The sequence below is a fragment of the Phlebotomus argentipes genome, unplaced genomic scaffold (assembly GCF_947086385.1).
Source record: "Phlebotomus argentipes unplaced genomic scaffold, Phlebotomus argentipes genome assembly contig_27, whole genome shotgun sequence".
NCBI lineage: Eukaryota > Metazoa > Arthropoda > Insecta > Diptera > Psychodidae > Phlebotomus > Phlebotomus argentipes.
This window is the reverse complement of record NW_026776200.1, coordinates 36,922-52,348: the sequence shown is the minus strand read 5'-3', so window position 1 is coordinate 52,348 and position 15,427 is coordinate 36,922. Positions and strand designations below refer to the sequence as shown.

The following is a 15,427-nucleotide window of genomic DNA, read 5'->3' as shown; positions in this document are numbered from 1 at the left end:
ATTTAATCATTTGCAAGTCTGAAAGCAGGATTCATAACCTCACAATTTGATAAGAATTTTTCTCAGCACTTGGCGAAGGCAAAGCAGTTTGAAAGGTGTAAAAAGCAATGAAAAATACCTTTAAAAGCGTTCAGAAATGTCTGAAGTGTTTATGATTGAAGATCAGAAAGCTTTGTAAATGAACGTTTTCTCAGTTTGAATCGTCATTTTTGAGGTTATGTTGCCTCTATCTGTAATCTTATCCTGAATTTTAAGTGTTTCTTAACTTGCAAATGCGTAATTCTGCGGAAAATCAGAATTGATTACGATTTAAGCAAAAGATTTGATGTTCTTTCATGCAAATTATTCACTAAATCCATCTTGAATTCTTCACATAACCTAGAAAAGCATGATTAAGCAGGAAACTGTATTATTTCCTCCTTCGATTTTCCCTCCTGGACATTTTGAGAAGAAATGTGGCGCAATAAAAATTGTAACTTCACTTTGCAAACCGACACTCGGCCGCCCTTTTTCGCCACATTCACGTGGCATTTTATCTCTCTTTAATGGCCTGTTCGACACATTTCAATTTGCATTAGCAATTTGCAGAAATCCATTGGATTTTATGACGCGATACACACCAAATATCATTGATTCGGCGCGACAATGGACGGGCGCGCAAGTGTTTGGCCAAAGATCTGTCCATTTTCGCATGCGAGCATCGCGAGAGGGAATTTTATGCAAATTGATACAACAGAAAGGGCATTCAAGTCGTGCTTTTCATCCTCGGCATCCGCAGGGGAATGAATAAGACAATAAATTGTGTGCATAAACATTTTTCATCGATTGCTAAGCCCGCGAAAAAGAGCAGCAAAGTGCAGCTGTGCTGAGCGATAAGGGAAAACACTCTTTGCACTCCAAGATAAGGAGACTTTCGCCTTCATCGTGATCTTCCGGGGATGTCACTCCTCCGGATGGATTGTGTTTGCCGGCATCGAAAACGGCACTGAAGAGATCTTCAGGTGCACTTCGAAGCCACCGGACACGATCCATTGAGAGCCCAGCGAGGCGTGCTAATCCACAAAGGTGCCGCTCTCTAGGAAAATATGATCACATCTCTTTCACTCCGCGGCGATACTCGATGAAGAGCCAATAATAATTAAAAGACAAAAAAGAGTGTCTTATGCAATATTGTGCATGTTTTCTGCCTGAGAATTACGCGGAGATTTTTACGAATCAACAATTACCATCAATATCACTTTTATCTGGCGATTCATGAGAGATACGGTGCTTTCCTTTCATCGCAAGCATTAAAATGTCTTGGAATTTATATGCGCGCATTAATCGTTTAAATGCAAATTCCGCCAAATCGCCGAAATGTATACCAAACGCACTCAACATCCCGGAAACTCGCCACGATTCATTGTGTGGTGAAGTTCGGAACTAAAACTAGCGTGCATGTGGTGACAGTGCGCCATCTAGTGTTGTTTAGAGGTCAACTAACACCGAAAATGCTCCAAAAGGAGCCAACTTGATGACAGCCAAGGTGGCGCGGTGGGTAAACATAAACACAAGTTGCGGTGAATGCTTTGCGGAATCATGAGTGGCCTCAAGGAGATCAAAATTATCGTGAAATGGAGTGGGAAGGAGTACGAAATAGGAGATCTCACGGAACAGGACACAGTGGCCTTGCTCAAGCATGAGATATGCAAGAGAACCAACGTTCAGCCCAACAGACAGAAACTTCTCAACCTCAAATATAAAGGTAACTCGCATTTTTCCACCTCAATTCTCTCCTTTGCTTCAGAGATTTCCTCTCTCGTGGTCCAGGCAAGTTTGCGTCGGACGACATTAGGCTCTCAGCGCTGGAGATCAAGCCGAACTTCAAGCTGATGATGGTGGGCTCAATTGAGGCGGATATTGAGGAGGTCTGCACAGTGCCTGAGGAGGAGGATGTGATAGATGACTTCGAGACGTCGAATCCCTTCGAGGAGCAGTCGTATGACAAGCAGGAAGTGTACTTGTCCAAGGTGAACAAGCGCATTCGTGACTACAAGATCGAGATGAGGAATCAGCCGCGCGAGGGCAAGAAACTCCTCGTGCTGGACATTGACTACACTCTCTTCGATCATCGCTCCACGGCAGAGCAAGGCACTGAGCTGATGCGGCCGTTCCTGCATGAGTTCCTCACTTCAGCTCACCAGAACTACGACATCGTCATCTGGAGCGCCACCGGAATGCGGTGGATCGAGGAGAAGATGCGCCTCTTGGGCGTGAGCACCAATGAGAACTACAAGATTCTCTTCTATCTGGACAGCGGCGCCATGATCAGCATCTACACCGGCGACCACGGAGTGATCGACGTGAAGCCTCTGGGCGTGATTTGGGGGAAATTCAAGCAATATTCCGCCAAGAACACGATCATGTTCGATGACATTCGGCGCAATTTTCTCATGAATCCACGTTCCGGACTGCGAATTCGGCCCTTCCGTCAAGCCCACGTGAATCGCTCCACGGACAGGGAGCTCCTGAAGCTGGCTGTGTACCTCAAGGACATCGCTGAGCACTGCGAGGACTTCACGAAGTTGGATCACCGCAAGTGGGAGCATTACAAGCCGTGAAGCCAATAAATCCGCACGCAAACACACATTATCTTTCATTAATCCTTCTCAGAAGTACCAGAGATCCTCATTTCGACCGCCAACACGTCCAAAACGACGTTCCAGAGATTCCTGGACAAACTAAAGGCATCAAATCGGAATCCTCGAAGCGCTTCAAAATTGCCGCTGTTTCCGTATTTTCACCTGATCCATTTGGAACTCTCCGCCTATGTTGCCCCCGGGAATCCCGAATCGCTGGAGTCCTGCGGTCCAGGAGTTCCTGTTTTCCTGGCAAATAAAAAAACCAGCAAACGAATTATATTTGGCGAAGCTTTCCCTCTTCCCCGTCTGGCGGCGCTGCGTCGGTCGATGAGGCCGAGCGCGTCTCGTCGATTTGTCATCGACTGGTTTTGTCGTGGTGTTCGCGGTGGAAAAAAAAGTCAGTCGGAAATCGGCCGCGTCCGCAAAGGCAGCAGAAAAGTTCCGCGATAGTTTTGGGTGCGGTTCCGCTGTGCAGAAATGCTGAAGTTTATCCGTGGGAAGGGGCAGCAGGTGTCCGTGGAGCGCCAGAGGCTGCAGAAGGAGTTGTTCGCGTACCGCAAGACGGTGCAGCATGGCTTTCCGCACAAGCCCTCCGCCCTGGCGTACGACGAGAGGCACCGCCTGATGGCCATCGGCACGCACTCGGGCTCCATCAAGGTGTTCGGGCGGCCGGGCGTGGAGTTCTACGGCCAGCACGCCGCCGCGGCGTCGCCGGGCGCCGCGGGGGCGCAGGAGTGCGCCGTGCAGCTGCTGGAGTGGGTGCCGGGCACGGGGCGCCTCCTGTCGCTCACCACGGCCAACCAGCTGGTGTTCTGGGAGCCCGCCGGCGCCATGCTGGTGCCGCTGAAGACCTTCTCGCTGGACGGCAAGCTGAAGAAGGTGTCGTCGCTGTGCTGCTCGCTGGACAAGGACGTGGTGTTCATCGGCACGGAGGGCGGCAACGTGTACCAGTTCGATCTGGAGAGCTTCAGCATCCGCGAGCCCATCATCTACCACGACGTGGTGCTGGAGCAAGTGCCTTCCACGTACAAACTCAACCCCGGCGCCATCGAGTGCCTCCGCCAGCTGCCCACGGACGCCACCAAGCTCCTCATCACCTACAACCGCGGCCTGTGCGTGCTCTGGGACCTCACCAGCGGCGCCGTCGTGCGCTCCTTCGTCGCCCCCGGCCACGGCCAGAGCGTGGGCATCCACGTGTCCTCGGACGGCGAGCACTTCACGTGGTATCACGCCGACGGCTCGTACGCGCGCTGGCGCATCGCGGACGCCGGCGTGCCAGACAACGAGAACTACGTGCCTTACGGCCCGGATCCCTGCAAGTCCATCAACCGGCTGGTGTCCGGGCGACGCGCCGGCAAGGACCTCGTGGTGTTCTCCGGCGGCATGCCGCGCTCCGCGTACGGCGACCATCACTGCGTGTCCGTGCACTGCGCGGACGGCGCCAAAGTCGCCCTGGACTTCACGTCCAAGGTCGTGGACTTCTTCGTCACGTTCGGCGACGAGCAGGAGGCGCAGGTGCTGATTGTGCTGCTGGAGGAGGAGCTGGCGGCGTACGACTTGACGGATCCCAAAGTGCCTGTCGTGAAGACACCTTATATGCATTCCATTCACGCCTCCGCCGTGACATGCAACCACCTCGTCTCCCAGGTGAGCCACACTTTCGCTCTTCTTCCTGCCCTTCCGCGGGCACCTGTTGCGCGTGCATCGCGTGCGGGGCGCTCCCACGGGGGTGTGTTTTGACTCACCCGAGAGATTCTTGACCTCCTTCGGCAGGGTTAACGGCACTCGGCCAGAAACCTCAGACGTGCAGAGGCGGCGAGAGTCTTGTTTCTTTGCGTTTACGCACGCCGCATTGCTGTCAATAATTCAGGAACTCGTTTATCCACACAGAGAGTCAATTTCGTCTGGCCAAGAATAATCTTCGATCTCATTTTTTATTCTCAACTTATTCACTGTATTTTTGCTTGGGAATTAGTGAAGAAATTTCTTTATTTTTTTAGTTTGGATTGGGAGAAAATTTAGATTCATTTCTTAACATGTTTTCACACTGCAAAAGACTTGATTTTATGACAATTTAATATTCAATGTTAATCTTTAATCCTTTAGTAAACTTGAAGTTATCGACATTTATCGGCACTTTTTGATACGAACTTCGTACAATTTCTTATCTTTTGACCCAATTTTTGTGGGAAAAATAGTGAAAACCAACAATTTAAGAATTAATTTATCCCTTTGAGTCCTATTTTTTCTCCTAAAATTCTGCTAGAAAGAAGATTTCACTTATTTCGTATCGATAAGTGTCGGTAATTGTCGAAAACTTCAATCAGTTTAACGTGAAAAGGAGCATTTTACGAAGAATTTGCCTTTGCTGTCTTTGAATTCAATTAATTCAAAGTCAAAGTTTGGGTTTTCTAAGTCTTAAGAGGTGTTTTTGTCCCAGAAATGATTCAGATTGAGTCTCGACGCCGCAAAGAATGACGTCAGTTTAGGGAAATGACGCGTTTAATTGTGAGAGAAATGAATGCAAAGCGAGTGAAATTATGCACGTCGCGCCGAAATGAGTCACTTCTCGTGCTTCTTGTTGAAACACCTTCGCGAGAAATTGAGTAAGACAGTGTTTAAGGTGCAATAATCGGTGTGAAAATACATAAAACATGAGAGACCCACTGAAAAAAAAACAGTACGCTAGAGATCATATCAATGCTTCTCTTTTCTCATGTCTAATATTTGATTTGAAGCATGTTTTCCTGCATAGCAAACACCGCGATGACTAATATCGATTGATTGGCGCGGAGTTGGAATTAAAGGAGAAGAAGAAAAAAAAGGTGTAAAATTCACCAATAATTGTCTGGTGTTTCCATATAAATTACATCAAAAGACGATCGATATGTCTCCATTTTGTGTTCCGCAAGCAGAAAATTGATGATAAGATTAGGACAGATATAATTTTGGGTGCGTCAATTCAGTGCATGAGTTTGCTTGATGAAGAGAAGTGTAGGAGTGAATATATGTTTAAGGTCAAAAATCTCGCGCAATTCACAGAAGAAGCGCCAAAGAAGACTCTGCACTTTTTCTTCCTCTCTTGTCGCGCGCGATAAAACGCATCGCGCGTATCGTAAAGAATAAATATTGGGAATTTATGGAAATGTTCAGAAAGAGAGAAGTGAAGGGAAGGGCTTGAAATGTGTGAGCAAATGAAGAAAAGGCGACGAAGAATCAATCGAGGGGAATCAATGACCACAAATATTGGCTGATAAGGTGCGTTTTTTTATCTGGGCTTCGCGTCTTCCATCAACTTGCGTTGACGAGTGTTGTTTGAATGTTGATTAAATGTGTTGCTGAAGAACTTGTTCGCTTCATTCTTATCACTTGAGGAATTCTTTAGCCCTATAAATGTTTTATTTATCTTTAGTTTTTTTTTCTTGGTGAATTTTACAGTTTTATTGGGAGAAATCAAAATATTCAGTGAATGTTTGATTTGGAAACACACTCGATTTAACACCTTAGCGAACATAAAATGCTAAGAACTCAAAGTAGAGATTTAAAAAGCTAATTTTTGCGCTTACTTTCGCTAAGATCTTAGCAATTCGGCTGATGCACTAGCGAATTAGCGGCGATCAGTCAATAGATGTCGCTTCATGTGAAACCACGCCATTTCAATAATATACTTCATGATAAAAACACTCAAGTTAATTGTATAGAGAAAGCCGTGCAAATAACCTCAAAATTGAATGAAATTTAATGATCTCAAGCCTTTTAGTCCATAGAAACTGGATTTCCTGTTTTCTTTCTAAGGTCTGATCAGGAAAAAATTATAAATTTTGCAAAATATTCAGAGAGAAACAGCAGAAAAGTTCAGGAATATTGCTAAGAAAATTGATGAAAGATCAGCTAAGTGAAGCAAAATAAAAATTTAGCTGAATATTTTGCTTGAAATTGCTGCATTTGTAACTTTTGAAGCTGCTAAAATTTTAGCTCAGTCTTTTTAGCACTTTTCAGCTAAAATAGTTGATTTTTTTTTCACACTGGGATCTTCGTGGAGAATTGAACTCTTCTGTCGATTCAGTGTGTATTTCCTGGGGATTTGTTTTACTTTCAAATGGCTTTTCCACTATCTGATGCTGATAAGGAAACTGTTGACTTAATGAATGGTTTTTGAGAATAAATCAAACAATTCGTTGGCTTTATTATTCAATGGCGTTTCACGATTATTAATTCAATTTGTATTGGCTGAAAATGCATTTAGAGAGGCAAATTTTTGGTCTCTTTTGATGAAGTAAAATTTATGTTACACTTAATTAAAAATTTCAACATCAAAATTGTATTCAAAAATGATCAAAATGTAAATTCTAACTTCGCTCAAAAGGTGAGCAAAAAAAATTGGTGACTGTTTAAGAAATGACTTGATTGCTAAATTATCAGGTTTCTTCAGAAGAAACACAGAAAAGAAACGAAATCAACCTATGAAATTGACTTCCTGTTGAGCAAGAAATATTTTGGGTAGATTTTTGTGCAAAGTTAGAGGAATTCTTCAATCGAAGCACCTTTTTTTTTTGGAAACCCACCCAATTTTTTGGTGTTTTGTAATCTTATCAGACAGAGTTTTTTACTTCTTCTTCTGCTCTCCCTGATTGCTCGAAAATCCACCACAAAAGTATGTTATCTGTCGTAATTTTTCCACTATGTTTGTGAGTGTGAACAAGAGTAAATACAGGAGAGAGAAGTTATGTTGAAATTAATACCATTTTTCGAGCACCTCTTGAGCAATACTTCTGTTTGGGAAGGTGGAAAATAAACGGAGATTGATTAGAGGAAATTTCCACTTTTCTCTCCGCTTCATTGAATGCAATTTGTGGATTTTGTGGGTGTTTTGCAGATAGTTAAATTGCGTAAATGTCGAAATTGGGTTAAGATTTTAAAGTAATGTTTGTCTTGAGTCAATATTTGATGGGTGTTTAACATTATTTGCCCTTAATTGGAACTGAAAATATTTGCCAAAAGCTCCCTAAAACCCATCATTAAGTGTTTGTGTGTGTTTCTTTTTGGGGTCTTTTGCAATTTCAGTGAGTATTATTTGACTCTCTTTTGCAGGTAATATTTTTGCACTGGAAACAATTAAACACATTTGCAAGAATTTTCTGACAAAAGAGATTTTATTCAACACTAAAATAAATTACATTTTATTGCCAGCTGAATAGAGAAATGCTCAATAAAGAAAGAAGTCAAGGAGTTGAGAGGAAAATTCTCACATGTTAAGACATAGAATTTGACCGACTAAAATGTAAATCTAAGACACAAAATTTCATCAGTGTGAATTTAATTAATCATTGTCTTGTGCCGCTCTTGCTCGGCCGTCATTCTTCCACTTCTCCAAAGGTTGAAACAGTGGAAGTTAAACACTGACTCGTGCTCATGTTGGCTCATATATTTATGTTGAGTTCACACAATGGTTTTTCTGAGAGATCTCAAGATTTGCCCTTATGATCTGTGTTTGGATCTGTTTGTGGCTTCTGGCGCTGCAAGAAATGAAAAGAATTCTTCTTAGGCAGTGGAAATTGCAGAAATCTTTACTCGATTGAGAGATTTTCTTGACAATTTTCTCTGAGATTCCCAGAATATTCGGCGATGACTAATAATTCCTCAATTTGCATAGATTTGATTGTGTCATCGCGTCTCGGTTTGTAGTTAATCATACTTCTCTTACTCCGCCTCGTCATTCAATTCCGCGATCGGGTTTAAACTCTAGCGTTGGAGATCAACGACCACAAATACCGCGCGAATACGTTCAATTTTTCCTCTACCCAAAAAACATCTCTCGATGGCCAACAGACACAAAAAACGTTCATCTGTTTCACTTCTAAGACAGCGAACAAGAGTCACGTTTTACAAAGCAATGAGAAGGTTCGTAGGAGAAAGCGGGGGATTTTGGAGGAGAATTCTTTTCGATCCTTTGAATTCTGCCTTGAAAATCAAAGATTTTTCATTTCACGGCATTTTGTGCAAAGCTGCCCCACTTTGGGGCTGTTTTGGAGCAAATTCTGACTACAATTTTTCAGTTATTCTTAGAGTTTAAGCAGAAAGGAATGACAAAGAAAGCTTTTTAATAACTTAAGAATATTTCATGGCAAATTCCTTATTGTAGCACAAACATTTTAGCAGAGACACCTTTGATCGAAAATTCTTTTTCTTCCTTTCTCGCAATGAATGATAATAATAAGATAAAAAAACAGCGAGCTATCAAATTTTTAAAGCACTATAATGATTGATAATACACCATTATAGTTCAATTCTGTGTTAGAAAAAGGCGCTGTACGAAGCTGCCCCAATTTAGGGTTTTTTGGACACTTTAGGCACATTTAGACTGCATTTTTTAATAATTCTTAGAGCATAATTCAAAAGGAAATGATAAAAAAAAAAGCCCAAAAATAGCTGAAGAATATTAAATGGTCAATTTATTATTATTGTAGCAAAGACACCTCCTTAGCAGAGACACATTTGAAGAAAATTAATTTTCTTCCATTCTTGCAAGACAATAATAAAATTAAAACATCAAGCTATCAAACTGTATAAGCGCAATAATAACTCGTATCTTGAATAATAAACGCGATTTTTGTATTTTACTTCTGTCCAATTCTGCCCCGCCTTTCCTTATATAATAATAAACGTCACTGGGTGAGTTTTGAGAGAAAAAAAAGGGAGATTTTGTCGTGCAATAAATGCTTAATAGTAAATTACACTTGATTTCCCACAATTACAGAATCATCCTGAAATGCGTACAACAAACATTTCAATATCATAATCAATTTTTCTATTGTTACAATGTTTTTCTTCAGAATTTACTATTTATTATTGTATTCTCAGTGGTTTTGTGTCGTGGTTTTTTTCCCTCTTCTTTTCTTTCTTGCCATTTCGCACTGAATGACTCGATTGTGTTGAATTCCACTCAATGAGCGCTAAGTTGCAGTATAAATATTTCCATTTCTCACAATATATAGAGGAAGTTGATATTACTCATAATTTTCACTCTATTTTCGCCTTTTATGACTACAAATTTTGTCATCACTTCCTTAATGACTTCTTGGGAGGGAAAAATTGATTTTTTATTGGGAGGGAAAATTCCTCAAAGACCCCCAGAAAAATGGTATAAATGGAAAATTTGTGGCGAAAAAAAAGACACTCTATTTATGAGTAGGGCTCAACATCTTATCTCTCGGCACTTGTTATCAGGCCAGGTTACACATCATTTTGATTGCAATGCACACAGTTGGGAATTGTGCGAGAATCGCGCAGGATAAGATAGGCGGGCAGAATGTGTGTGTGTTTGAGTGTGTGAAGATATGTGAAAATATGATATTTTGTTATTAAAATGGGTAACATTGCGTCGTGAGTCAGAAACGCGGCTGTTATCACAAAACAAGTGAAGGCGAGAGACCCACCCAATTACACCTGAATATTGCCTCAACTCTCTCTGCGATGCGTTATCTGCAATTTGGGGGGATTTGGCGTCGTTATTATTTGAATTTTGACAGTAAATTTACCAACGAATGATGACGAAATTCTTCGAAGACAATCGATTGTCATGTATTTTTAGTTGTTAATTCTAAAAGAAGGTCAGAAAACGACATGCGAAATATATGTATTAATGAAACCACAATGAAATCATATATTTATAGATATTATTAATGTTAATTTCCGAGGGAGATGTTTTCTATGTAAATTTTAGCTTTATATTGTGACAATAAAACACCCTCGCGCGCATTTGGGAAAAGCCATAAAGAGAAGAAGTGTGTCGTTTTGTCGTTTCAAGACTGTGACACACAGAAAAAGACAGCGAATGGGAATTTCTTAGCAAAATCAATATTCAAATGAACGGCGAGTGCTAACAAGTTTTTTTTTCTTACCTTTTTATACGCAAAATTGCCAGATTATTTGCTGTGTGTTGTCCAGAAATCTTACAACACTTTGTTTTTCTTTCTTTTGTATTATTTCTCTTCTCGAAACTCTTGGTTTTCTGTGTGTTTGTGAGGGAAAAAATTGCCATGAAACTATTTTATCAACTTTATTTGTGACTTAAGTGATAATTTTTCACATTCTCTGGAGCATAACGAAAGCCAATGGTTTTGCTTTTTTTCTGATGCGCATGCGTGTTTTTCTTTTATCACAACAACAATTAATATGAGGTGAATTTTCTTCAACAATATTTTTCGCGTGGCGCAAAGATAGATATTAAAGTGAGGAAAATTTTGTGTGATGATAAAAACTGGGTCGTTGTTTTGTGTTTTCGTAGAATTGAGAGAAGAAAGAGAGAATATTTGATTGGGTGGGTGTTCTTTTTATAACACTTTTGTGTTTATGCTGATGATCGTGAGGCGATGAAATAGAGATCACGAGTAATTTCTCTGGTCATGGAATCTGTCGATCACGATTTTGTCTTAGAATTCTTGCACGTTCAGACAAAACTGGGCGGAATTTAATTGCATGATCACTGAACTTTCTCTCTGGATCGACTAAAATGACATCAGAAAGGCCTAATTTCCAACGAAACTTGAGGATCAAGAGGTCCTTTTCGAGTCTAGACTAAAATACACACAATTTCAACTCAGTTAAACCTAAGATCGCTAAAGTCGAAAGAACGGTTTTAAAAACCTTAAAATCGAATATCTCTAAACCAAGACGGTGGATTTTTCTTCAATTTTAATATGTTTGAGCTGAAGTCCAGACTTTTCCGACGATATCCCACTTATGGGACCTTAAGTTTCAGGAAAGGAGATATAGAAGGTCAAAGTTCACACCTTTATCAGCCTATATCTCAGTTATTTATTTTCCAATTTTGATCATTTCTTCACCAAAAGACGTGTTTTGACGCTCTTTATTAGGTCACATCCACCATTAATCTGTGACGTTATCAAGAACGCCGCCATTTTGAATTAACTTTGAACGCCTGTATCTCGGCAAATTTGTTACGTATTTCGATAAGATTGTAGTATGTTGTAGTCTAGGTTAGAATGTCCCTAAAATAGGTCATTATTTTCCATTGATTGTTTTAGAACTAGGCTTATGACTTGCAAAACTCTATAAAACTACTTAGAAACAACTGAAATTCAAGGTTTTTTGAAGATTTCTTTAAATACCGTAGAATTAAGATTGAACTGCTTTTGCTTTATCTCGTTATTTCCTCTGATTTCAGGTGTCAGCTGAGGTTTATGAGAAGATCATCATTGCTAGGCAGCAGCAGCAGCAGGCGAACAGCCTGATTGAGTGGCCAGTGAGTGGAGGACGCTTGCAGGAGCGATTCAAGGAGAGTGGCGAGGTGACGGAGTACGATATATTGCTGACGGGCCACGAAGATGGCTCGGTGAGATTCTGGAATTGCAGTGATGTGATTCTCACGCCGATCCTGAACTTCAAGACGGCGCCGCTGTTTGGCCACGGCGAGCCTGAGGCGGAGCATGGCCAGGAGAATTCAGAGCCACTGGACGATTCTGAGCCGCCATTCAGGAAGGCGGGCAATTTTGATCCCTACTCAGACGATCCACGCTTGGCGGTGAAGAAGGTGGCGCTGTGCCCCAAGACGGGCACTCTGGTGGTGGCCGGAACGGCGGGACACATTGTGGTGGCGAGCTTTGACATCCTGCAATCCGAGGTGCCGCTGAAGGTGACGACGATGAATCTGGTGAGCGATCGCGACGGATTCGTGTGGAAGGGACACGATCAGCTGAATGTGCGCCAGCAGCTGCTGGACGACACGTACACCACGGACGAGGGGATTCAGGTGGTGAGTGTGCTGCAGGTGCTGCCGCCGGCGGGCATCACCGCCGTGGCGCTGGAGTCGTCGTGGAATCTCGTGGCGGCGGGAACGGGGCACGGACTCGTGCTGTTCGACTACTTCAATCAGCGTCCGGTGTTGCACAAGTGCACACTCAATCCCAATGACTTGAGTGGCGCCGGTGAGACGTTGTCCAGGAAGAAGTCTTTCAAGAAGACGCTCAGGGAGTCCTTCAGGCGTCTGCGTCGCGGACGCTCCACCAGGAACAACCCAGCGGCCGCCGCTGCTGGCCAGACCACCACCAGTCCCATCCTGGAGACGCGTCCCATTGAGCGACAGGTGGAGGCGCGTCCGGTGGACGACGGCATGGGCTCGATGGTGCGCTGTCTGGCCTTCGCGCAGACCTACATCACAAATGTCCACTCCACCGTGCCCACTCTCTGGTCCGCCACCAATTCCAGCTGCGTGTCCGTCTTCGTCGTCCACTTGCCGCCCAAGTCGGACGAGGAATTGCCGCCGGAGCAGCGCAAGTCCGTGACGGGGCAGCTGGCGAAGGAGATTCAGCTGAAGCATCGGGCGCCTGTGGTGGGAATCGCCGTGGTGGATCACAATGGTGTGCCGCTGGACTTCCCGGGCGCCGGCATGGCGCCGCATCGGGTGCTAATTGCGTCCGAGGAGCAGTTCAAGGTCTTCTCCCTGCCGCAGCTGAAGCCAGTGACCAAGTACAAGTTGACGGCGCACGAGGGCGCTCGTGTGAGGCGCATGTCCTTCGGGCTGTTCTCGTGTCCGGCGCCAGTTGATGCCGCCAGTCCGGCGAGAGGAGCAGGACGAGCTCAGGCTGAGGATCAGACGGATGAGAAGAAGAGGTGAGTAAATTCAGGAAATTCTCTAAGAAAAATGGGGGAAAAATACTCAGAAGATGGTATTGTCAAAGCCAATTTTACATCCTTTTTTCCGCCATTTTGAAAACCAATAAAAGACATTTTCCTCATTTACTCAGGCTCTATGGCATGGATTGATCCCAAATTTCAGTATGTTGTAGTTGACCTCAAGATCTTTCCAATGGACCTCTACTTTAGGTTCTAGGTTCGTCAGGAGCCTAAATTTTAGGAAGCAAAGGTGACTTGATACTAATTCTTGGACTCTTTCTCTCTGGACAGATACACGGAAGTTGGGCTGCTGTGTCTGACGAATCTGGGCGATTGTCTGGTGCTGTCCGTGCCGGAGCTGAAGAGACAACTGAATGCGGCCGCTGTGCGTCGCGAGGACATCAATGGCATCTCCTCGCTGTGCTTCACCAATCACGGCGAGGCTCTCTACATGATGTCCTCGTCGGAGATTCAGCGCGTCACGCTGTCGTCGGCGAAGATGATCTGTCCGGAGGGCGTGATTGATCTGGAGCCGTACGTGGGCTCCGAGGAGTTGGACACGACGCCAGTGGTGGTGGCGGACGAGGAGGAGGTGAAGAGTGACTTGAATGCTTCCCTGGGCGCCAGCAGTGACGCCCATCACGCCGAGGGTCTGACCAATGGCTCGCTGGAGGGCAACAATCGCGCCAATGAGACCATCAGCAGCTCCATGGGCGACATCACAGTGGATTCGGTGCGGGATCACCTCAACAGCACCACCACGACGCTCTGCTCCACCACCACGGAGGAGATTGTGGGACGCGTGAGTGTGCTGACGACGCGCACCAGTGACAAAGTCACGTCGGCCACCATCAAGGACTTGGACAACCTCAACTCCCTCAATCTCAAGGATCTCTCGCCGATTGGGGACACCACAGAATCTAACACCACGTCCGTGGTGGTGAAGTCCGTCATCACGTCGATATCGCACGGCGGCACGAACGGCGAGCCGGAAACCGTCACCACCACAACGTCCTCCACCACCAGGAAGGAGAGCCAGTTCTAGGCGCGGCCACGGCGTGAATAAGGTGAGAAAAGCGCCATTTTCCAAAGTTTTATTTTGCTTTCTCACCTTCAACGCTTACTTCGATCATTTAACGTTATTTGATTGACCTGAAGTTTGGCACAAATTGAAACTTTTGTGTAATTTTGGACATTTCGAATGACATTTTGGAAATTGATGAAATTTTTAGTAACATTTGTCATATTTTTCATGAAAAATTGCCTTTTAAATGGAGAAATTAATTTCTATTGACTTGCTTTCAACAGTAATTAGTTAAAGGTTTTGAAATTTTAAAAACTTATGTGAAATTTTTTTATATTTGTCATATTTTTCATGAAAAATTCCGTTTTTCACACAGAAAAAAAATTTCTTTTCATCTCCATTGCAATAGTTAGGAAAAGCCTCTGAAATTTATAAAATTTTCCTGCTTTTGTCATATTTTGTATTAAAAAATTACTTTTTTCACTATTTCTATTTGATTTTAATTTAAATAAAAATATCTTTTACCGTCTTTTTCACAGTGCAAACAACTTCCGCAGTATTAGGAGAAGAGCGAGAGAAAGAGAGAAATCACCAGACGGAGTTGGTCTCCTATTCAGGACAGTTTATCCTTCAATGTGTCGTATTTTTTCACATTTATAACACACACACAACAACTTACTTAGAATGTAATTTTTTTTAATGTTTAGTGACGGAGAAATGAGATGTTAATGTTTAGAAATTAATCGTAATGAAACATTGCCTTATAAAATATCTATATATATTCCTTTCGAGAAGAGAGAAACAGGATGAAAAAATATCACTAAGGATCCTTTTTTTATATAAGAAATATATCCCCCAATTAATGCTTAAGGATGTTTCAGAAATGGACCTAAAAAAAAGAAATACAAAAAACTATACTTTTCGATGAATTTATCAATGATGAATTTTTGGAGATGATAGAATTTTTATGTAATGTTAGTAAGTGCGAAGATTCCATCTATATAATGTATTGCATTTTCGTTTTTAAAATATATTTTCTTGAAATATTGATTGTAATCTAAAAGTGTTTCTATTCACTTGACGCGCACTGTTGACTTTCGACCAGTTTTCGAATGTGGAAACCCGCCAACGGCGTCGACCACCTTTT

The 15,427-nt window shown here is 43.1% G+C and overlaps 2 protein-coding genes across 2 annotated transcripts; both read left to right on the top strand.

Moving 5' to 3' along the window:
• Positions 1-1,513: 1,513 nt before the first annotated feature.
• Positions 1,514-2,620, top strand: LOC132264508 (ubiquitin-like domain-containing CTD phosphatase 1). The gene is made up of 2 exons (XM_059764743.1): positions 1,514-1,744; positions 1,810-2,620. Exons 1-2 carry the CDS (start codon positions 1,564-1,566, stop codon positions 2,598-2,600), a joined length of 972 nt encoding a protein of 323 aa, XP_059620726.1. The 5' UTR covers positions 1,514-1,563; the 3' UTR covers positions 2,601-2,620.
• Positions 2,621-2,999: 379 nt separating this feature from the next.
• On the top strand, positions 3,000-15,397 carry LOC132264507 (lethal(2) giant larvae protein-like). The gene is made up of 4 exons (XM_059764742.1): positions 3,000-4,268; positions 11,809-13,253; positions 13,548-14,323; positions 14,820-15,397. Exons 1-3 carry the CDS (start codon positions 3,099-3,101, stop codon positions 14,299-14,301), a joined length of 3,369 nt encoding a protein of 1,122 aa, XP_059620725.1. The 5' UTR covers positions 3,000-3,098; the 3' UTR covers positions 14,302-14,323; positions 14,820-15,397.
• Positions 15,398-15,427: the final 30 nt, after the last annotated feature.

Coding starts and splice junctions, on each gene's coding strand:
- LOC132264507 (XM_059764742.1), top strand. CDS start 3,099: ATGCTGAAGTTTATCCGTGGGAAGGGGCAGCAGGTGTCCGTGGAGCGC. Junction 4,269..11,808: donor GCAACCACCTCGTCTCCCAG/GTGAGCCACACT, acceptor CTCTGATTTCAG/GTGTCAGCTGAGGTTTATGA. Junction 13,254..13,547: donor CAGACGGATGAGAAGAAGAG/GTGAGTAAATTC, acceptor CTCTCTGGACAG/ATACACGGAAGTTGGGCTGC.
- LOC132264508 (XM_059764743.1), top strand. CDS start 1,564: ATGCTTTGCGGAATCATGAGTGGCCTCAAGGAGATCAAAATTATCGTG. Junction 1,745..1,809: donor TCTCAACCTCAAATATAAAG/GTAACTCGCATT, acceptor CTCGTGGTCCAG/GCAAGTTTGCGTCGGACGAC.